Source organism: Leucopleurus acutus (genome assembly GCF_964270905.1).
Source record: "Leucopleurus acutus genome assembly, chromosome: 14".
NCBI lineage: Eukaryota > Metazoa > Chordata > Mammalia > Artiodactyla > Delphinidae > Leucopleurus > Leucopleurus acutus.
In genome coordinates, this window is record NC_139156.1 from 17024793 (window position 1) to 17047920 (window position 23128).

Consider the following 23128-nt stretch of genomic DNA (forward strand, 5'->3'; position numbering starts at 1 on the left):
GGTCGTGGGGATGAGTGGGGGCATCTGAACACGGGACACGAAGACTATGTTGACAGGGCGACCGCTCCTTCTAAGAGGTGGCGGAGCAGACGGCAGTGGGACACGTCCATTTCGGACAGGCCAGAAAATGCCTCGTTTTGCAACTTCTTTTTTTTTTTTTTAAGCACTTACTGATTTAGCATCAAGCTAGATCCTGGCAAAGTCAAGAAGAAACATTGAGGAAAAAAGGGACAAACCCCATTCTCTTACCCTCCCCCACCTACGCTCCATCTCCCAGCAAGGGGTGGCCCCTTAAAAATCCATTTTTAGCTTCTTATGGATTCACTCTGAAAGGAAAGAGCTCTTCCTGACCCTATTTTGGAATTAGGCACTTAAAGGAGCAGAAACGCATCTGGCTAAAGCTTTCAGAGTACGAAACGATATCCCCAACAGAGGAAGAAGGGCCACCACGGAAGGTCTAAGGGCGCTGAGGCGGGAAAGAGGAAGATGGTGCTGAGGAGAGAGGAAGGACCTCTGAGCACCTGCGCTGCCCCCCTGACAGCTGCCCCCCCCGCCCCGCCCCCAAGCTGCACTGCAGAGAACCATGTTGATGAAGCAGCTCCGAAGGCTCGGGGTGGTTTGTTTTTGTTCTGTAAAAACGTCATGAAAATTCTCGTTTCTGAAGAAGATTCCACACTCCGCTTTAAGCAAGGTGCAGCTGGGTGTGAGAAAGGACTGTCTGGTCAATGTTGGTCATGATTAACTTTCATCCCCCAAAGTGCCAAGTCTAACTTGCAGTTACCTGCTTCCAAAGCAGAAAAAGGGACTCATAAGCCACCACTCGCCTCCCACAAATCAAATACACAAACCAGGCAACAAAGCACATTGCGAGGGGCGCACGATGGTGTCGGCCATGTGTTTCTACAGAGCGTGAGAAACCCTCCCTTAGGAGTGGGCATTGCAATCAGCTAACCCTTCACCGCGGCAGGCGTCTCAGAGCAGGATTCCGTAGCTAATTAACTTCCCACTCAGCGCAAAGAAAAATCTGACACAAATTCACCGCCTAGATAGGGTCGGCAGAGTTCCCATCTTCCAGGCCAGCCCTAATGAAATGCCTAACACCCTCCACCAGCTGCATCGTGAAACTTTTCTGTTGCACAGACAAGACCCCGGGACTGCGTGGCAAGGCCACCTGTCACCTCCGTGGGCACTGTCACCTCATAGAATGGGGGGGGTCCCTCTCCTGCTGGACGTGCACCCAAGGCCCCCCGGTCCTCCATCAATGGGCATGAGGGTCGCCTGGGGAGGGCAGCCTCTGTCAAGACAGGCTCTCGGGCCCTCTCTCCCCTCAACGCGAAGCACTTCGCCCATGTCTCGTCAGGCGTCAGGGGAGGGGAAGAGACACAGGAGACTGGTGGGCATGCACGTAATGGAATGGACATCTGAGCTAACGTCTAAACACGGAACACATGGCAGGGCGTGGAGGAGAGGGACACGTGACAAGGGAGGCACTACAGACAGGGGAGCGTGTTTGGGTGTTGAGATACCTACCATCATAATATTCCAAATTCAAAGACTGCTTGTATCAGAACAAAGAAACAACAAATTTAACCAAAGGTGGTCATTAAAGGAAAGGAAATGAGACAGGAACTAGTTGGTATCCCTCCACCAAGAAGGAAGTACCTACACCTTCACCTTCCCTGAAATTACAGGTTGGATGGAACCTGCAGGTGGAACACAGGCGTTTAATTTGGACTCTCCTGATTCACTTTGGAACCAGTGCTCTCTCTGTCTCTCTAGATATATGTATAGATACATATTTTTCATTCTGCAGGCTACCAGCACTGCAGTACGTGACTGCACGACTCACTGCTTGCAGCCCTGCAGCTGGTGCACGCCGTTCAATGCCACGCTTCTTTTCAGCACTGTAAAACAATGTCAGCTAACCAAGCTCCTCTGTCCAGAGACGTGGTTTTGAAACAGAAAACAAACAAAAAAACAAAACGAAACCAAAAAAAGCCTGCCCCAGAGCCCTTCTCCAAGTGCCTGGACTCCAAGTGCATGGGAATGCTACTGCTGCCAATTTGAGCTCATTGAAACCTCGGGACATGGTGGCGCTCTCTCTGCCCTGCAGACACGCCACGGAAGCACTGACAGGGCCGGGCCAGTTCCAGAATGCTGGCTTTCAAAGCAAAAGGATAAGTGCCCGTCCTGGTCTGTGAGGGCTGTGGTCTAGGTCCTACCACCAGGGATATGTTACTTGTAAGAGCAGGGGAAAGAGAGAAAGAGAAAAGTAGGGAGAGGACACGGCATAAAATTAGCAAGGAAATTTTGAAGAATGAGGATCATTAGTCATTGATACCAGTGGGGAAGTAGATAGGAATGAGGTCAAAATATATTGACACACTAAGGTACCAGAAGGACAGAATGCTTTGATTTTTCCCAAAGGCCTCGCAGTAGGGAATATACCTGCACGGTTTGCACCATAAAGTCTGTCGGTCAAGCCCGAACAGTGCCCGACACTTCTTTGGAGTATTTGCATCTGTTAGCATAAGGTAAACACAAAAAATACAACACAATGGTGGGTCGTGCTCAGTTGGATGTGAAATCTCAGCTACAGCTGACTTGTCTTCGCTATCACCTCGGTTCTATTTGACTGTCTTCCCTCACCAAGGACATGAAAGGAAAGGACTTCTATGCATCAAAAGAAAAAAAATAAAATAAAACGATAAAACACAAAGAAAAAAACAACAACCAGAAACCAAAAAACAACAAGGAAAAAATAAAAACAGAGAGAGAAGAGGAGGGGAAAAGGTGACGTTATTTGCTTCTACCTAGGCCAGGCTTACGATGGATGTCACTGAGCCCCCATCCTGGGCTGTCGGGAGGAAGGGGCTGGCAGGCAACAGTCCCTGGGAGGGGGCGCGCTGGGGTTTGCTGTCGCTGACCCGAGGAGGCACGAATGATGCTGTTTTACAGTGGCATTTTGGCTAGCAGCAGCGAGGAGGACAAGCACGTCCCTCACAGAGCAGTGTCCCGCACCCTCCTGTCTCCTAAGATCCACACACAGAGCTACAAAGCAACAGGCCAGAGAAGGGGGGAAAGGACCAAATAGACCAGCTGCAAACCAGCACAGCGAATCTGGGAAATCTATACACACCTGCAAGGGCCGCACCAGTTATTCTGTTGATCAAGGCCAAAGCGCGCTCGGCATTTCTTAGGAGCGCTCAGGTCTGAATGAGTTCAAGAGAGAAGCGAGCGGAAGAGGAGGACGTGGGAGAGAGGGAGAGGGAGAGGGAGAGGAGAGAAGAGAAGAGAGAGAGAGAGAGAGAGAGAGAGAGAGAGAGAGAGAGAGAGAGAGAGAGAGAGGGAGGGAGGGAGGGAGGGAGGGAGAGAGAGGGAAGGAGAGAGGAGGGGGGAAGAGAAAGATACAAATAAGAAAAAAATAAAAATAAAAAAGGGAATAAATCAATGACCTGGTTACTAATTACATAATATTGACTTTCGTTTTTAACTTTCTTTAATTAAAAAAAAAAGGTAAAAAAATCACATTCTTATTCAACTTGTGAAATTAGCTGTTGCAAATAAAGCTGCAGTATCCCTTCTTTAAGGACTGTCTCTCCGATTTGGTTTGAACTGATAAAGGGAAGTTAGATACTGAAGAACTAAGTTTTAAATGTTTTTCCTCTTTTGGTTCTGCTTTTTGTTTTTTTCTCTCTCTCTCTCTCTCAATTTGTTTTTCTTAAAGAAGAAAATAAAGCAAAGGAGGGAATTAAGTTTGTCACATGCTTTTTTCTTCTCAGAGTACAACAGTTTAAAAAAGAAAAAAAAAACTACAAATAAAAACAGAACAAAACGAAACAAAACAGAAAGAAATAAAGAAAGAAAGGGGTTGTGGTACTGGGATATTGCAGCTTTTGGAATGTTCATATTTCCTTTTTGTAAATCTATTTTCATTAATATTAAGAGAGGAACAGATAAAGGTCAACAGGCTGTGTGAATGAGCTGTTAAGAGTTAGTTGGAAGCTCACAGCAGCATTTAAGCAGGTACAGTCAGTGAAATGCTAGTGGATTTGCAAGTTATGAGCAGAAAAGCAAAAGGAAGGAAAAAAAACTAAAATAAAAAAAAGCAAAGGAAAAAATAATCATACTGCGGATGCATGCTTGCGTGAGAAAACTTAGTGGGAGCGATGAAAAAATGCCATTAGATTAAGGAGGTTTATTACTGAATTCCTTCCATTTTGTTGTTGTTGTTGGTTTCTGTTTTTTTTTTTTTTTTTTTTACCAGTCTCTTTTAAAGAAATACTGCATATTCAATTTGCACAGTTAGTTCAACTCTAAATCACTGTCATCATGGCTTAAACAACTGTTACGGGAAAAATAAATAAACAAAGCAGAAGTTAAATTAAATTCAAAAAAAACAACAAAAGCAACTGAAAAAAAAATCTACCGAAACATACGAAACCGTGTAGATGGTCATTTTAAAGAATGTTCAAAGGTCATACGTGTTTCATGTTAATAAAACTATAATGGCAAGAAAAATTAAAAAAACAGTTTATCAACTATTTTAATGACTCAAAATGACATTAGCACCTGTAATCGGAGGAAGTGAAAGGCAAGGATTTAGGAAACATTCGCTGTGTTCTGAAAAAAAAGAACAAATTATACAAAGCCTTCAAAATGTTTTTGTCGTTGTTTGTAAAAGCCTGGCCTTCTCGAAGGGACCTCTGAGATTGCCTATGCAGTATTTCTAATTTCTTCTAGAGAATGACAAACCTCCTTAATTTAAATTGGGTGCAATTGACCACTGTAAAGGCATGCATCAGAACATTCAGGAACGGCCCAGTTAATATCAAACACTCGCACACACCCCTTCTGCTCCCCTAGCCCCCTCCTTCTCCCTACTCAGACACATACAGAATAAGCAGAGTGTATAAATCCCCGCCTAGGCATGCCTACCGCTCTCCACTTACAGGCTCTGCAGTTATTTTAAAACACATTCCACTAGACTTAACAATGTGCTTTTCATGCAACAATGAATGTTACTAGCTTTAAAAGGGCAGTCATGAAGCAATTAATTAAAATGCATAAACAAAAAGGCTGGCTAAGATGGGTCCCCCCCGCCCCGCAACAATGTCCTGGCCTTGAATTTCTCCTGCCTCCCCCAGATAGAAGCCTGACATAAAAGAGTGGTCCTCAGAGTACCGCTCCCTTTCTCCATCCTGCTTATTCAAGCTTACCATTGGTCTCCCCGGGCTGCTTGTCCCTTTTCCTCTTCTTCTTCTTCCCCTAGATGATGAACAGATGAAACACAGGGAATTATTTCAGGAAGCAGATGGGAGGAGGGCGCCTGGGCTCACCTGGAAAGGAGGCAGGAGGAGAGGCACTGGCTGCCACCTCCATCCGCACCGGCTCCTGAGTGTTTTCCCACCCCCCACCCCCCTTTAATCCAAGCGCCCTTCAACTGCGCTCCAGCTGAAGGAACGCGCGCCCAGCAGAAGAGAAGGGATCAGCGGGGCAGAGAGGAAAGACCTCTTTCCCGATACGTCTATGTCCATACTCAAACCTGACCCCGAGTATCCATAAAAGGGGAGGGGAGAACTGGATGGCGAAGCTTCGGGGAGGTGTGGAGAAACAGGGCGGAAGTGGCCCAAGAGCCTGGGGACAAATGAACGACACTGAGATGGCTGTGAGAGCCTCCTTGCCCCACGCAAATCTCTTCTTAAGGCCAAATGGTCCTCGTTCGGAATCAAAACATAAAAGCCTCAGTACGGGATTTTCTTGGCACTGTAGCGTGGGCCTTGGTTTTAACGACGGAAGGGGAGAAAAGAGGTGAAACAGAGCCAGAAACCATCTGAGCTGCTTTTCAAACTGCCGAGTGGACATCCATAAAGGGGAACATTCGGCTCTCGCCATTTTCCACTTACGTAACGACTATAATACTCTTAGTAATAACAGCTCCCATTTACTGATCACATACTATGTGCCAGACATGATTCTAAGTGTGCTATTCCTAGTGACTCATTTATCCTCACACAATCCTATACACCAGGTGTGATCATCGTTCCAATTTTACAGATAAGGACACCGGGGCACAGAGGAGTGCATGCAGTCTGCTGAGATGACAGAGCTACCGGATGATGGGGCCACGTGATGGGAACCCGGGCGATCTTGGCTCCACAGCCCTTATCCGCTAGGCTACACTGCCTGCCTATTTACTGCCTTGCCCTCCGAGGAAGGCTCCCAACGGATTACGGGCGATACACTGCATGGAGTGATTCACATTCTCCAATCTGACCCTCCCTGATATCTTGGCGGTCTGTTCCCGTCTGTGGATTTGGCATGGGAGTAGGGGAGAACTCTGTAGAGGTAAGCGCCCCCTTCCAGATCTGAAACTAGTTCTCCCTCACCCCCGTTAGCTCCAGTCCCATCCGTAGGAATCAGCTGCCTGGTATATACGAAGCGTCACAAACAAAAGGAACTGGTGGTCTGACATGTCTATTTGTTTCAGAATATCTAAATATTAACCTTTGCCTAAAAGTTCTCAGGGTATGTTGACGTCAACTCAAGAAGAGACAAGAACAGCCACTCGTAGAAGACTCAAGAACCCATGAGGCCCTGTAAGGAGAACCCCAAGGCAGAGATGCCACTGAGCTTCAGATCCAGCTGAGGGCTGAGAACCAACGGTTCTAGAGAAAGCCTCTCAGATCTGGGGGCCTGCGCCTCTTGGGAAATCTCTACGGGCCTTCAGTTCAGTGTTTCCATTGGAAACATTTCATGTTCCTTGGCATCCAGTTAAAAAAAAGAAAAGGAGTTCGTGTGCTTTCTCATGAACCCCAGCGGCCCATCTTCATGTCTGTGTCTCTCCCGTGTCAGGAGCAAAGTACCACCTGGCCATCTTGGAACAGGCAGGAGGGTCTAGTTTCAGTTTATTTAGGAACCTGAAAGAAAATCTCCAGTGGGGCACAGAAACAGTTCAGCTCCAGGTGGTGTCAGCATCCAGGGAGCCAAGGGCCTCCCGGGCATCTGTAATACAGGCCTCACCCATTTCCAATCTCCTGCAATATGTTCTGAAAGGCAGGTGAAAATATCCGCTACCCCTGGGAAGCTGTCTGTTTAGGATACATAACTAAGATGTTCATGGCTGAGGAAATGATCATCTAGACTAAAGGCTTCTAGAGGACAGGGACTGTGTTTTTTTTTTTTTTTTGCGGTACACGGGCCTCTCACTGCTGTGGCCTCTCCCGTTGAGGAGCGCAGGCTCGAGGAGCGCAGGCTCCAGACGCACAGGCTCAGCGGCCATGGCTTATGGGCCCAGCCGCTCCGCGGCATGTGGGATCTTCCCAGACCGGGACACGAACCCGTGTCCCCTGCATCGGCAGGCAGACTCTCAACCACTGCGCCACCAGGGAAGCCCGGGACTGTGTTTTAATCGGAAGAGGACATGAAGAAATAAACACTAAGTAGTGAAGTGGGAGATGCATTTCAAGGGAAGCGTCCATCCCATTATCTCGGGGCTCAAGATATGCAAATGGCCTGGGATTTAGCTCGTTAACCTTACGGAGAAGAGCTAGAAAGGCAATAACTTCTATTACAAGGCCACGGGTTAGATATCACCATGGGACCAAAATGTTTCTTCTTGTGTTCCAGAACGTACCTAGTCCAACAACCCAAATGTGACTGTTTTACTCAACTCTATTTTGCTAAAATAGTGTATAAAGGCTTCTGTCACCACTGGGCTGGAAAAGCAGGAACGTGAAAGAGGGATAAGGTGATTAGCTGAGAAAAGTTTTTCTACAAGAACCTTGTGAACTTTACAGTACCCAAAGTAATTTATAGAAGCTTCTATTTCAAGTCAGTTTAAAAAGAATACTAACAAGTTCCCACCACAATCAAATCTATGAACAGTTTAACTCTAATTCTTGTTCCACAGACCATTTCCTGGGGGAGGGGGGGAGAGAGGGAGGTAAGGAGGGGGAAGAAAGGAAGGAGAGGGAGGGAGGGAGGAAAGGAGGGCTGTGTGTGTTCCAACTCATGTGTAACGAACCACTGATAAAGGAATCTGACAGTACCCCTTACAAGAGGTAAAGCTCCTAGAGCCCCAAATCCAGATCTACCTCTAAGTCTTTTCAGGGGTTCCCCTATTATACCAAACCTTATCCAAATGTAAAACCGAGCTAAAGTCATTTCAAGCGTCTCGTGAATCTTCTGAAACCTAGAAAGCACTTCACAAAAAACCTTGGGCAATACCTTGTCTGACTCCAGGGAAGTCCATGGCAGCCTTCTTTCGAAGCTCTCACAAAGTCAGCTTTGTGCCTTTGTGGAGGTTTCACCCAGCACAACTCCAGGGGGCACCACACACATGGACCGCAGTGTAAATGGCATACTCTAAAGTTGTGCAGTGCACGCCCTGCACAGCTGTACGTGAAGGCCCTACTATGACCCAAAATGTCTACTGGGGATAGGATACCTATAGTGTAGCTGAATTCCTCTCTGCGGTACCATTCTAGATTACTCAAAGAATTGGGTCTGTAGCAGGGAGAAGCTGGAGATGAACTCTAAGAACTTCTGACCCGAAACCAGGAGAGCAAGCTGTCCTGAAATGAGATGGCTGTGCACGTGGAGGCTGCAGAGCCTGCCTGCTGCGGGCAATCTCCACTGAGGTCAAGCAGCAAGGCTGTGGGAGAGCATTAACCTTCTTATCCTCTTCCTTTCAGCTCCAGAAGAAAGGCTTCCCCACTGCACACATGCTGAGGACAAATGGAAAGGTCCCAAGCAGTTAAGACCCTGTGCCTGACCATCTGTGAGTGACAAGGGTTCTGAGCAGAGCAAATGTGCCACTGAGAGGTACCAGCACTAATTCCTGTTTCAACTCCCAGGAGGAATACAGTCTAGCGCTACCAGCTAAAGGCATGGGACCTACGGGGATACGGCTGGCAGCAGTGAGGGAGACACGGGCGTCTCGGTCCTCCCCCACCCACGTGGCAAAGAGCAGAGAAGCGAGCGTGTGTTTATAGGGACGAGACTATGAAAAGTGATGAAAACTGTTACTCAGAGCAGGCAGAAGACAGCCCTCACTCAGGACCCACATATCCACGCAGATGTCTGTGACTTCCTGATGGCTGGTAAGTTCTGAGAGAGTTCTGATTTAACTCTGAATCTCCACACCCTGTGTGCACAGTAAGTTCACAATCAGCGATAAATGAATGGATCTCAAGCCACATACACAGAGAGTTTCCTCACCACGGATGACGGCCAGGGGAGAGCTAGGTCAGGGAGCACTGATGGGCAGAAGAATCACCCACGGCTCTGTGCCACCGACAAGAAAGAACTGGGAGGAGAAGGCTGCTACCGGCATTAAGACAGGTTTTGTTTTTCCCCAAAGAGCGGATGGTAAAAATCACTTCCTGAAACCAAATGCCCTGTAATAAAGTATGAGGCAAAATAAGAGACATTTCATCCATTTAGCGAGGAGAGCTGGCCCAGAACTTGAGCTCCTGGGCAAAATACAAAATAAGAAAGAACAGACGAGAGCCAGTTTACGGGAAGAGAAGAGCCCTGAGTGTCGCTATCACTGTGATTAGTAAAGACAACAACCCTACAGTGTTTTCTAAAACCCACGGGAGGAAATTAGGCAAATGCTGCAGCCAACAAAGAGAGCCCAGGAACACACACATCGCACAACACACACACTTTCTCCCTACCCTGCTGGGCCCTGAGTCACTTCATCCATCCTGCCAAAGGATGACTTCTACTGGCTACTTTCAGGGATATTCCCATCATGCCCCTCTCAGGATGAACTAGGCTTCCAACGTCTACTGTACCACAGCCTAAGGCAACTGTTTCATTTTTCCCTCTGAAGGGTGAAGGCCCTGCTAACACAGCTGTGAGGAAGTAAACGCTCTCCCTCGACCCCTACCCCCTGGTCTTCTCTGCAAGGCCACCCTCACTGCTGAGAAGCACACAAGCCTCACTGGGTGTATACCTGGAGCCACGTCTCTTCAAAGACGTGGGCAAGAAGGTGTGAACAGCCCTAAACTGACCCCACGGGTCCCCTGAGCTGGAACATTAGAACACGAGCCTCATCCCTCTTCCTTGAAGAACTATCCCACGCTGATGGGAGCCCTACAGGAAGCCAGACAAAATCCTCCAATCCGGTGCTCAGGTAAGATGCTAACGGTCCCAGGACTGGGCAGACTGCATGGTAACTGAGGCCTGACTTGTGTTGGCAGGTTGTGTTCCCTTTGTCCAGATGGACAACCAACACATCTCTACAGACTCTAGTCCTGAGAAAAAGCAACCACCTACATAGTTATCCCGTGCGGACCAGCCGGGGTACAGCTGCATGTGAAGCTGTCGCTCCTTCCGGGCCAGCTCGTAGTATTTCGCTTGCTCTTCTCTGGACAGTGCGTGCCACTGGAGGGGACACAGTGGGGGGAGAGAGAGAGATGCAGAATCGTCACAAACCACGCTGTGTCTGGGGCATGGAGAGCGCCTCCAGCGGAAACGCTATCATCTGCAGGTGCCGACAGTCTGCAGGGGCCCGGCACTAACAGGAGGGCTCAGCCGGAACCTGACTTTCTGCCTATGTTGTTCTAGTCTCGCTCTCTCTGCAGGTGGGGAAGACCAGGCTGTGGCCGTTCCGAACCTCACTCGGGTTCGGGGCTGCTGGTCCCAGCTCCACGCTGGCCATGGAAGGACTCAGAGTGGCTAAAGGGAAAGGACCCTCCAAAGCAGCGGGGACAGGGACGTGTGCCAGCCCACCCAGTGCGTCCTGTTCTGGCCCTGTTCTCCCAGCGGGGGAGCCGCCTACCCTTCGGCCCAGGATCTGGTTGATGGCTGCACTTTCTTTCAACGTGCACTCGGCTACAACCTTCGCTCTCATTTCCTTCATATACAACATGAACGCGTTAAGAGGTTTCTTTATGTGGGGCTTCTTCTTTTCTTCTTCCTTTTTGGAGTCCTGATGCTTTCTGGATGGAGACAAAAACGACAGACACCACCCAATGAACAATCGCAAGGTTCAGCTTCCTCGGCAGCAGAAGGCCCAACTCCTCGCCGCCTCAACACCCTAGCAGTTTGGAAGGAGAGGCGCACTCCCACTTTGGGTCTTCTCCATCCTGGAAAATGGCACAAAAACAGGTTGGGGAGGGGGGTGGAGGGGTGAGAGATTTTGTTATCACTTCCTCAAGGCTCACAAATATACAACTGTCCCAAGCTGGAGGGGGAAAGCACACTGTGGCCGTTTCCATCTCAGCTGGCGTCTCTCATGCTCGCAGGACACAGAGGGGTCAGGGACGGGGAAGTGGTTGCAAATCCCAGTCCATCCGAGGACACAAAGAAAGAGTTGTGTTCTCTCCCCCGCATGGTGCATGTCTCCCTCTTTGTAAAGCTGGGTGTTTCCTGGAGTCACACCAGCGCAGCCAACCTTGGACAGAGCGCCACCACCCAGGAGCCACCGGCTAAACACGCGGCAAAAGAGAAACTGATCGGAAGGAGGACACTTACGCGCTGTGGAGTGAGCCGACGTCACTCTGGGAAGATTCCTGTTTGACTGTCGGCGTGACTATGGCCGGGTGGGGAATGCCGGTCGTGTGTAGAGTATGATGTGGTGGGACCATATGGGGAGGGAACCTAGAAGACAGAAAGCTGTGTAAATTGTCAGAATCAAAATGAATGAATGGGGAGGGATGTGTACACACAATTTAAAAAAAAGAAAAAGAAACAGCACGTAACACTCACATAAAAGCAACTCAAGGCATATGAAACCTGTCAGCATTAATTAGCAATAAATTAAAGATAATGATTCTTATAATGTCATTAAAGCCAATCTCCCCCTTCATTATTGCTACTGACATGAGACATTACGATTTTTAACATCTCTAGCAAAAGACAAGTTCAGCCCATATACTTGGGTGGAAAAGTAGGCTTGGACTACCTGCTGGAGATCACAGGTTTGGGGGGACATTATTAGTGACATCTAAGAAGACTATTTCCTAAGTCCTAATCAGCACTAGAATAAAAGGTGAAATCTTTTGTTGCATATAGACAGCTAAATAAAATATTAATGCGGTTGAAATATACACACATTTTTTGACAATGCTGCATAGGCCTCATTAGGCCTCATTCTGTTGATGGGAGTGCAGTCATATTTTTATTTCTCTTTTGCTGCTGTGCCCCCCATCACTTTGGCAGGAATGGGAGAGAGTGAGGCAGAAAGATGGGGGACATCCAAATAGTTCCTATCTGGTTCTCAACATAGGCCACGGACGTTTTAAATAAGTTTGTATCAAAGATGACTCAAAGCATTATTTTATACACACCCCCACAAACAAAGCTTTGAATTCTGATCTGTACATCCTTTCCCACTTGAAAATTCTAGGGTTCCTAACTTACTTTTACTTAAAACACTGCCTATGCATTGAAAGGCCTTATAAATGATGATCAGAATTGTTAACAAAGAAAAGAGAAGTTTGTGTTTTTTCCTCTAATACTGTTTATTCTTAGGAAAGTTTTTTCAGACACAGTTTAGGCCGTGAATTGGCATTTCTCAACCATGCAAACTAGCCAGGACGTACAGAGCTAATTTTAAAATGCTCCGGGTCCATCTGCAAACTGACAACAGGATCCGACAAACAGCTCTCGCATTTTCTGATATGCTTAGAGTCACCATGATTTGTTCTGGGTTAGAAGAACCATCCTCTTAAAGGAACGAATACTACTGTAGAGAAAAGTGGGGTGAGGGACTACAAGGGGAGATTCCCCCAAAGAAAACAGAACGGAGGCCCCCAGGTTCCGCCCTGGCAAGATCACGCGAGATCACTCAAGTTCAGGTGAAGGGGGGATCCCAGATGAAGCAACTGTTGCTTTCAGAATAAATCCAAACCACAACAACCCCATGTACCCCCCCAGGGAATGAGCACCTGTTCTTTAGGAAGCTAATTCTGCTGGGCACTGAGGTGCTAATGAGACTTTGCTGTGACAGTTATTTCACAAGGGTCCTGTACTTATCTACAAGGTTCTTTTCATATATGGACTGGAAATGAAAGTAGCTTCCATTTTACCAAAAGAATGCAGCAAATGTTCATTTGAAAAATTATGAAAAATTAAAGTCCTAACTGACTCTGCATCGATCAACAGAGAAAATATCAATGAATCATGCAGATTTTTGAAGGGGGCCCAGAAGCAGACTGGACATTTGACTCAGAATTTCTACCCTGATGTGGCCCCTCTCCCATGGCTGCCTTTCCCAGTTTAAGTCAGTATCAAAGTTTGGTAACAATGGCATGATTTTTTCATAAGAACCATGCGAGTTCTTTTAGGGTGTCAAGAAAAAGAAAAGAAAAACCCTGAGAAAGAGCGAGAAAATAAGAGAAAGAAAAAAAAGAACTTCCAATCCCACGCCCCCAAAAAATGAAAAGTAAAGCCTTGGGAGGCACTTGGGTTCCCAAGTTACACCCTGTTCCTTCCAAGAGCCTGAAGCCCTCTGAGAAAACATAAGTGAAGAACATGTGTTCCTCGAAGCCCTTGGGTGAAGCGGTGGGTGGAGCAGCAGCTTTTGCTGTGAATTTTAAAGGCTTGACATTCCTCAGATACATATGTTCCCCTCCTGCTGAATGAGAGTATGTGTACGGTGGGGGGGGGGATAAAAACACTGTGTGTGTGTGTGTGTGTACACCAAACACCACAGGGAGACACCACAGTCTGAGTACATTCTGGGGTGGGGACAGATTTCCGGTGTAGCCATGAAGACCAAACACTTGGAAGTTCACATACCTACATACATATTCCTATACCTGAGAAATGTATAGCACAGGAAGAGATGTATGTGTGTTATAAGTGTGTGTGTGTGGGGGGGGGGGGTGTGGGTGGGTGGGTGGGTGGGCTATACGCATACCTTCGCGGAAGAAATTCCTTTCTGCAGACAACTATCTCATGCAATGCAATAAACACCCTACAAATTCCAAGCCGCTCATTATATCCCCCCATCTGCTTTCATGGCTCCAAGCCAGGATATAATGATGAACCTAACTTCTTAAGGACAACTAACTTTTGTTTCTGGCTGTCTCAGGGGCTTCTGCCTTCCTCGCTCTCACTTTCCTTCACTGCTGACACGTTTCTGTTAACTGGATACCATCTGCAGGCCTTGATTTCATGCGCGAGCGGTGGGCTGCATTTTCCTGTGCAACAAGCCTGCTTTGAGCTGCATTAGGTTCGCCATTATTCTCTCATTTCCCCCCTTGCACTTGTACCATTTCATCTCTTCCTGCCTTATTTTTTGTGAGCCACGGTGCACCCACATTATGGTTTATACATGATCTCGCTCTCTTTGAAGCCGGCGGATTTCAGAGCCGCTCTCGTCAGGAGAAGAGCCTTGCGCCAATTTAGCAGGCTGAGGGCCCGGAGCTCCAACATCTCAATCTAAAGGGGGTCACAGGGTGGCACAAGTGAGTGTCAGCAAGAGCTGTTTAATTGCCAATCTAGGCTTCTCCATGGTGTTTAAAGTATAATGACCCATCACTTAATTCTGAGAAGCCCTGGCCCCGCTGCTGAAGAGAATGAATATCAAAGGGTGTTGTGGAACAGGGCAAGCTGCCTACATTCCCTATAACTGCCATAAGTATAATAGACCCATACTTCTGTCGCCCCATTACCACAATAATGTATTTAATTTGCTGTATACTCTTTTTAACTAGCTACCTTTCATAAGGCCTACCTGGGGAATCGGCCGCCTCCCCCCTGCACCTCGAGCCCCCTAAACTTCCCTCCCACCGTTCCCTTTCTTCCCTCCACCCCATGCTCACCTCAAAATCATTGGCTAACCTCCTAATGATAATTCAATCGATGAGCTTAACCTCAATCCCTATCCTACGATTACCGCACCGCTTTTAACCTCTGGAACGCACCGAAGGAACAAACACGAAAAACAATGCGTTCCATGCACGCTGCTTCGGAGGAGGGTGAGCTGTGGATTACAAGGTGCTCAGAAGCAGCTCTCCTCCTGGGAGGCTCCCTATTCGTTCCCAGGCTTTGCGAGGCTGTGATGACATTATTTAATGAGGATAACCTTCCTCTTCTCACTGGAGAAGAGGACCCACAAGCATTTTCCCGCCTAACCGATACTGGTGTGGATTTCGAAATTGAGATGATCTATCACATATGGGACATGGATCTTATTAGCTCCATGATACCCATGGCATAATTACAAACGTTAGAGATGCTACAGTTGGTGTTTCTTAACGACCGTGGTTCTTACAATTTCCTCCACCAAAATCACAGTTTTGCGAGTAGGAAAAGAGGCATCTTGGCCTGCCTTTCCAACCCTGCCTCTGGTCTTGGGTCCTCATGCTGGCCACAGAGATTGGGGGAAGAGCTTGGGGGATGGCATCTCTGCCATGTTCATGCTGATTTAATTAGGTACCATCCTCAAAACGGATTAGTTGTTGCAGCCCATCGGGAAAGTCTAAACCTCCGCCGATTTAATTAACTTGACTGAAAATCAGATGAGCAGAAAATAAAACTATCATTAGGAGCAATTAGCGGCTACTTAAACATACTGCTGCCAACCAGTTTGTAAATAAACTAGCAGTTGCTGAAAAATTAGTCAGAATTAATTAGAAGGGGGAAAAGGAGAACATGGGGATTAGAAAGATCTAGGTACGTGTATGCAGGTGTATGTGTGTATGTATTATATCATTTATATGCTGAAAGATATGTGAATGTACACACGCATATGACTTTTTAACTTTCAAAAACCTATTAGAGCTACACAGGCCAACGTGGTCCCCACCAGCCGCATGTGGCTTACTAAGCACTTGAACTGTGTCCAGGCCCAACTGAAATACGGTGGACGCGTGAAATACACATCAGATTTCAAAAAACTAAGAACAAAAAAGGTAAAACCTCATTAATAGTTGCTTTACAGTGACAGCATGTCAGAATGAATAATATTTTGACTCTATTAGGTTGAATAAAATATATCATGAAAAATAATTGTCTGGGTTTTCTTTTTTTTTTCCTCCTTTTAAAAAATGTGGCTACTAGAAAACTTAAAATTCCCTATGTATATTCCCTATATATAAGGCTCACCTTCTATTTCTACTGGACACTGCTACTTCAGAGAGAGGTGTGTTTGGGTTGGCAGGGGAGTAGGGTGTCCTTTCTTATTGATGTTTAAGAGTCTGGAGCTTTGAAAAGACTGATAACCTTTCCTCCAATTCTTCTTTGTATAATAATAAACTTACCTGAACCCTTTCCTTTCTTACCTGGTTTAGGGCAACAGAGAAGTAACACTTTAAAAAGCTCTACACGTCCTAATTACTTCTTCCTGCCTTCTTAAGTTTTCCTTTTTTTTTTTGAAATATATTGACTCAGAAATTCAACCTTGAAATTCTGCCATCATCTACCTGGGAAGTTCAGGGCCAATTTTTCAGTATTTTCTAGGACGAAAGCCTAACGCACTGCGGGTCTTATACCCTTAGAACTACACGTAGCAGCAGTCCCTGGATGGTCTGGGAGCATCTAGAGAACTTTCTGAAGTGACCCATGGCCTTGGTTGAACGCCCTCTTTCTTGGAACTCACCTGGACATGGAAGCGTTGACAGTCAGAGCTGTGGGGTAGGGGTGACGGAATCCTCCTGTCGTGATGGGGTACACTGGCTGACCTTGCCTACAAAGAGGGGGTACACAGTGAGAGCATGCAAACAGGGGCGGAGGTGGGGAAAAGGAAAAGAAGAAAAAAGGAAAAGTTCTCTCTGCACAGTAAGCTTTATTCTCATTTTCTCAGAACAAAAATCTTGGGGATTGTACAGGAAGGATCAAAGGGAAGAAACACAGAACAATTTGAATACCATAAATCTGATAGGAATGGCTAATTAAATTTTATAACCTTTGCTTATGTCAATAGAGACCCTCTCCCCAAGCTGAAACTAGGTGTTTTGTTGTAATAATTAAAGGCGAAGTCTCGCTTGCTTTAATGGAGCCATCACACTAATTGAGGGCTACACATCCAAAGGAAAACAATAATGAATGTAAATTTATACCAAAATAAAGTACAGTGAATCAAAGGACTTCAGTTGCGCTTTGGGCCTCTTTCAGTATTTAGATCTCGGTGAGAAAACATTAAATTAACAGAGCTTAATTTGTAGCCTTTTGTCAAATTAACAAGTGTTGACAAGAGTTACCGGGGGGAGAGTCCCCAAGAAGAATTGTGGGTAACCAATAGACAATCACACCTCATTACAATAATTAAAAAATACAGCAACATGCAAAGTAGCATCCTCATGAAAGACACACAACTTTTTCTGACAGAGGGTTGTCTGAGTTGGCTATTCCTTTTTATCTATCCTTCAAATCTCTCTCCATCAGCTGAATGGGGCGAGTGATGACTGAGGACTATGGGAGGCATGGTCCCACCCACTGAAGAAGAAATAGGACACACATTCCCATCCACGTCCACCCTCCCTAACAAGACTGAGGAGCAAAAAATCAACAGAAACTCGGCCCAGGGCTGGTATTTAGTGCAGCTACTGCATAATACAAGATGGGTTTTTTTGTTGTTTGTTTGTTTTTAAAGTGTAGAATACGCTCAGCTAGAGAAATCAGGGTAGAACTGGGGGACAGGAGGTGAACCCCTCCAAAACTGTATCTTCTTTAAGGCTATAAAAGTATGTCTTCCCCAAGACCCAAACTTGAGAGTTTTACCAGGAATTATTCCTGTTAAGATTCAACAAATTGTCCTGTGTTTTTTAAAGAGTAGAGATCACCGATAAACGTGGAGAAATATATAGACAAAAGCGCACCACCATAAAACACATATTACACACATGCATACAAACACACACACACAGAATTCTTACGACATTAAAGGCCTTTCTACTGTAATTTTTAAAACACACATTTTTTAAAGTTAACTAAGCAAGGTTAGCGGGTGGTACTATACAAGCAAGCCCGGGCGACAGGAAGACAAATTGTAAAAGGCAGTTTGATGATCTGGGCGCTGCCAGGACCTAGGGTTGACAGGAAGGCCCCACATGCTGGAGTGAGGATTCCAGCTGCCCCGCCCGCTCCCCTCAAAATTAGATGAAGCACTCCACAGGCAAAGACTCTCAGAGAGATGCTGGTTGAATAACATGGAGCTTCTCAATAGACACAAATTTCTACTGTGGTTGTCAATCTTGGGAGTGATGGTTGGGATGGGGGGTGGAGCTATAACCCCCCACTCCCACCCCCAGATTTCAAAACCAGGCTGCGCCTATACCCACTCCCCTGCTGCCTCAATCCAATGCCAGGACTCCAGTTTGGGCTGCCACCAGCAGAAGAGCCATGATCGGCTTCACAGGGGAGAAGCCCTCGGAGTCTTCTGCAATTCCCAAAGGACCTTAAGGGTACCTTTGTTCACAGAGAAGAACCTAGGGCCTTTGGGGACCATGGCTTCAGAGCGCCAAGTATCAACAGCCTTTTTCTTACATCATCCACCTGAATGGCTACTGACTTGCCTGCTTTTCCACAGGGCACTTCAGCAAGCAACTTCCCCATGACCTCCCACCCACTGCCCTCCCTCCCCAACTCTGTCTTCTGCGAACACAAACATACATGCACAGAATAAATAATAAGCATGTGCCCATGTGAGAAACAAAAAAGGAAATTAAAAAATGGAACTCCTTACTGTGGTACTAACCATCCTAGCGGATGGGGGATTTGTCCTACAGCGCCGGGCGATAGCGGGTAATACGGAGATATATCTGGAGGGTGTGGAGGCCGTGGGATTCCTGAGAGAAGAAGCAGAATTTTAGGTACAAGAGAGGGAGAGAAGGAAAGAGAAACTGTCAGGTGATGGGAACAGGTAAAGGATAAAGGGAGACATTGCCTCTGTAATCCTAGCATGAGGTTCTTTTCACAATTCTGATCCTAAGAACTTGTGGGTAAGTTTCATCTCATTATCCCTCTGCCGCAGCTTGAAAAGTTTATCTCACTCTAGATGGATCATACACTGGCTAAACGCAGACAAACTCAGAAAATGCCAGCTTGGGTATTTCTGCCTTATGTGATTGGTATGATTATTTGAATTGAAAAAAAAAAAAAAAAAGAGGGCTTCCCTGGTGGTGCAGTGGTTGAGAGTCCGCCTGCCGATGCAGGGGACATGGGTTCGTGCCCCGGTCCGGGAAGATCCCACATGCCGCGGAACGGCTGGGCCCGTGAGACATGGCTGCTGAGCCTGCGCATCCGGAGCCTGTGCTCCGCAACGGGAGAGGCCACAACAGTGAGGGGCCCGCGTACCGCAAAAAAAAAAAAAAAAAAAAAATCGAAAAGGGTTGGCACATAGTAGGGGATCAAGTAATATTAAATCCCTTTGTCCTCACAACTTGTCCCTTCCGTCCTTCCTTTTAATTCTAATGACTTACCTACATGAGTTACTCCTCTGGTTTCTAATATACTTTTTGAGTTATGGCTTTTGAAAGGTTACCCGTGCCTTCTTTCAAAAAAGTTAATTCTGTTTAAATGTGTCCAACTCCACTTTGAAGATGAGCTGTAGGAGACACTCACACAATGCCTTGGCATCTTATCCAAGGCAGAATCTGAACTGAACAGACCAGGAGATGTTGGAGGCCTGGTCCACTCAGTTCTAGAGCCTGGTTTTCTAGAGGACCAAGTTGCCTGCGTGAGTTAACCCATCCGCTGACTGGGTACTGCTGGACCACGGGGGCCGAGGAGTGAGTTCTGAAGGCCTGTGTCACCGCACACTTATTAATTCCACAGGAACACGTCCTGCAATCAATCCTTAGAAATCAAGAGGGCTGGGAGCAATCTGGACCCAGAGGAGCAGATCCACGCAGCTCACGTGGGAAGCAAAACGAACAATTCCTCAGAATTAAAACAGTATCGAAGGGCATGAGCTGCGTGTTCGCGGATGAAAACTATTTCATTTTTTTAAAAATTCTTTCAGGAAGCTTTTAATCTGTAAATTAAGCCTCCCTGGGTGACATTTTCATGCAGACATTGCTTTCTCTCTATTACAAAAACCAAACAGATTAGCTGGGCTTGGACCCTACACCAAGCCATTCGCACACTTGAAAGAACATTCGCAGAGGAAAAGTAAACAGTCCGCAGACGTTAATCATATGCTTTACGATAACCATTTAAAAGCTATTCCCTGTACTACCATTATTTAAATGAGACGTTGAAGCTGCCATTCACTCGTGGAGCCTGGGGCCGGCTGGCAGCCTCCTCCAGCCAGCCAAGCACCAGGCTGGGTCCCCCACGAGCACAAAGCGGGCTCAGAGCTGGTGAGAGCCAGCTCATGTGTGGCTTCATTCAGGGGCAGCCAAGGCGGCCTGAACAGGCAGTCTACCTCAGCTCAACACCGAACAATTCCCTCCGACAAAGTGACATGGGAATAGCCATTCTGAATCCATCCTTCTAATTAACTAGCTGGGAAGAGAAGCCAACCCCAGCCAGTGCATCGCCCAGCCAGAAAGATACACCCTTGGCCTTAGCTGTTCTCCCAAGACCACCCCGCCTTGTTTTATATCTTGTTGCAGGGGAGCTATAAGTAACCTCGCCTTCTCCCTCTCTCCTCTTTAGGGAAAAAGCACGTGGGATGGAAAGGAGGGACAAGCATAAAAGCTGGAGTAATGTGGCATCTTCTGCCTGAGACCCTATTGGTTGTTCCGTGATGCAATGAGGAAACCATGTTGGACTTGGGTCTTCCCATCTGCAAAACGGGCTTGATGATAAATACCTAGGATATTTCGGGGGAGGAAGAACTCAAAGAAATCAGCAAACAGAATGCAGAACCCAGTGATGTGGTCCCTCGAGGCTGCACCAAGTCATCGTCAAGTGACTATAGTCCCTTAGCCACCAAGGAAATGGGGCTTCAGGGAAACACGCTGTTGGGGCTCTTACACTCCCAAGGAGCTGAGGAGTCGTCCATGACATGCTTCCAAAACTATTACTGCCTCCGAGTCTGTTTGAGGCTCTTGGAGTTATAAAAGCCACTCCTAAGAATCACCAAGTGACTCACAGCCAGGTCCCCCACACGGCCCCTGCAGGCGTACCCGGAGCTCTAAAGAGATACTTAGCGCTGCAGATGGACTCCTCCAAAGGGGAGGAGAGATCCACTCCCTCACCAGGCTCTGGCCTCCCTGAAGGGCTTCCACTGCAGCCAGTCCCCAAGTCAACATCCCTCCCCAGCGGGTCCCCTGGTGGCCCTGAGACCAGCACACTCTCTTTGCACCCAAGCACTCGGCCTACCTGTTTTGGGGTCTACGTCAGCTGGTAAGTGTGGAGGCGGGTTTCCCGGCGTGAAGTGTTCATTGCTGTATGTGATAAGAGGCGTGAGAGGGTGGACATGGTGAGGGTGCTGCACAACCGGTACTTTGTTCGACTGTGGGGAGGGAAAGAACAGAGAAGGACACCGTCACGCCAGTTCCGACAGCCCAGGACTCCCAACCCTCAGGACGCCCTGACCACTCCCCACACCCTCCCACACCTGGACTTTGTAAGATGCAGTCAACTCCGCCCACCGCCCTGGTCCACGTACTAAAATACCAGAGAGCTGTGATTCCGCTCTCTGGGTAGGTGCGCCTCAGTCTTTACCTCCCCCCTGGGCCTGGCTTCCTACTGTGTTCCTGCAGGTGGCAGGGAATCTCCTACCCCAGGGCCCACGGGGAGGGACCTTCAGGAGGCAGGCAGGCTTCACAGGGGACCGGCTAGGGAAACCCTTGTTTACAAGAAACCTGGCAGGGCCCTAATCCCACCACCCCAGGCTCTGAACCCCTCCTGGCCCCTTAGAACCAGTGGGCAAACTACAATCCTTTCCAGACAGCCAGGACAGGATGGAAAGCCTCACTCGTGCTCTGGTTGGGAGTGTGAACTTTACCAGAAAGCTCTACACTGCCAGGCGAGCACCTGCATATTTTATGCACATACAGCAGCCCGGGTTCATCAGGAATCTCATTAGGAAGTCGCGGGGAATGCTAACAGATTAACTGGATGATGACGAATCGGGCTAATAAAAGGTATGTACGCATTTTAGAAATGGGCAGCTCTAGAAAAGAAGGACAAGGCATTTTAACGTCTGGGAAGAGTTGCTAGGTGGAGAGAAGGAGAAAAAAATAAAAAGAAAACCATTTTGAAGATTTTCCTAGTTGCAATGACCAGACCTTCCCCAATTATCTTATGCTCCTTCCCCACCCCAGCCTCCACCACCCCCTCCCCGGCCCACTACGAGACGCTGTAACTCAGCCCAGCAAGATCACAAAGAAAAACTTAAGCTGAAACCAGCGAACTACTGGGCCATTTACCGAGAGTAATCCAATTGCAAAAAACCCTATTCCCAATAGAGGATTTTCACTAAAATCCTACAACAGGGACATTTAACCAGATTAGGTACCAGCAAAGATAAAGAGGCTAGTATTAGATGATGAATGGATTAGAGTCAAGTTTCATTTTAGAACGTGTCTTCATTTCCTTTTATTACTTTTAGGAAGGCACAACTTGCATTAACATCAAGGAAAAGGAATTGCATTAAAAGAAAAGAAGGAAGGTTCAAGTGCTGCCCACTAGCGCCTCTTGAGTTCAGGGACCACCAAGCAGTTAGTTCTGTCTGTTTTCCTTCTTGTCCTTTTTTTTTTTAATGGGTGAAGAAAGAAGGGGTGTGATATAGTAAGAGTATTTCTTACCACAGTTAATTGTGGGGAGGGCATTTTAAAAGGCGCTTCTAACTTTTTCATGGGTATGTTTGGAAAGAAAAATATGGCTTTCCTAAATGCTCCTGGAAAAAAACACAGAAAAAGAAGCCAACACGCCCAACAGCCGGGTTTAATGATTTCTATAAACAACTGGACACTTTCAGAGAAAGACGGTAGCTAGTGGCTCATGGGAGACTTGTATCGTGAGCTATCATTTTGCAATCACAACATCGAAATTAAATGCACCCAGTAACACTTCCTTCGTCAGCAGCTATGAAGGTCTGGACATGGCCCAAGTCAGCTGAGTGAAGGGCAGCCACTCCAAGGCCAGTGCCAACATCTCCTGGTCATGCACTGAGGAGTCTTTTAGGAACCATTTCTGTTTCGGACAACTTGAAAAATAACCAACAAAGAAGCTCTCACTGTGTGCTGGGGTGGAGAGGGAAAAGAGCAAGAGA

At 47.1% G+C, this 23128-nt stretch overlaps 1 protein-coding gene and 1 long non-coding RNA gene across 27 annotated transcripts in view; one reads left to right on the forward strand and one right to left on the reverse strand.

Moving 5' to 3' along the window:
• The window catches only part of LOC309971397, a 1020865-nt gene that overhangs the window by 657795 nt on the left and 339942 nt on the right, over positions 1 to 23128 (forward strand). The gene's annotated exons all lie outside the window — the stretch shown is intronic.
• The window catches only part of TCF7L2 (transcription factor 7 like 2), a 197264-nt gene that overhangs the window by 4515 nt on the left and 169621 nt on the right, over positions 1 to 23128 (reverse strand). For 2 of the 26 annotated variants that reach the window (XM_082854759.1, XM_082854780.1), the window contains 10 exons: positions 21232 to 21364; positions 18647 to 18749; positions 16562 to 16648; positions 11488 to 11613; positions 10793 to 10952; positions 10288 to 10395; positions 5220 to 5268; positions 4573 to 4623; positions 3140 to 3212; positions 2449 to 2521 (listed from right to left, as the gene is read on the reverse strand). In XM_082854759.1, coding sequence (XP_082710885.1) covers positions 2479 to 2521; positions 3140 to 3212; positions 4573 to 4623; positions 5220 to 5268; positions 10288 to 10395; positions 10793 to 10952; positions 11488 to 11613; positions 16562 to 16648; positions 18647 to 18749; positions 21232 to 21364 — 933 coding nt within the window. In that variant the 3' untranslated portion in view covers positions 2449 to 2478. Of the gene's footprint in view, positions 1 to 2448; positions 2522 to 3139; positions 3213 to 4572; positions 4624 to 5219; positions 5269 to 10287; positions 10396 to 10792; positions 10953 to 11487; positions 11629 to 16561; positions 16649 to 18646; positions 18750 to 21231; positions 21365 to 23128 lie in introns of all 26 variants that reach the window. The other 24 variants (XM_082854783.1, XM_082854779.1, XM_082854771.1 and 21 more) reach the window with 13 other exon arrangements.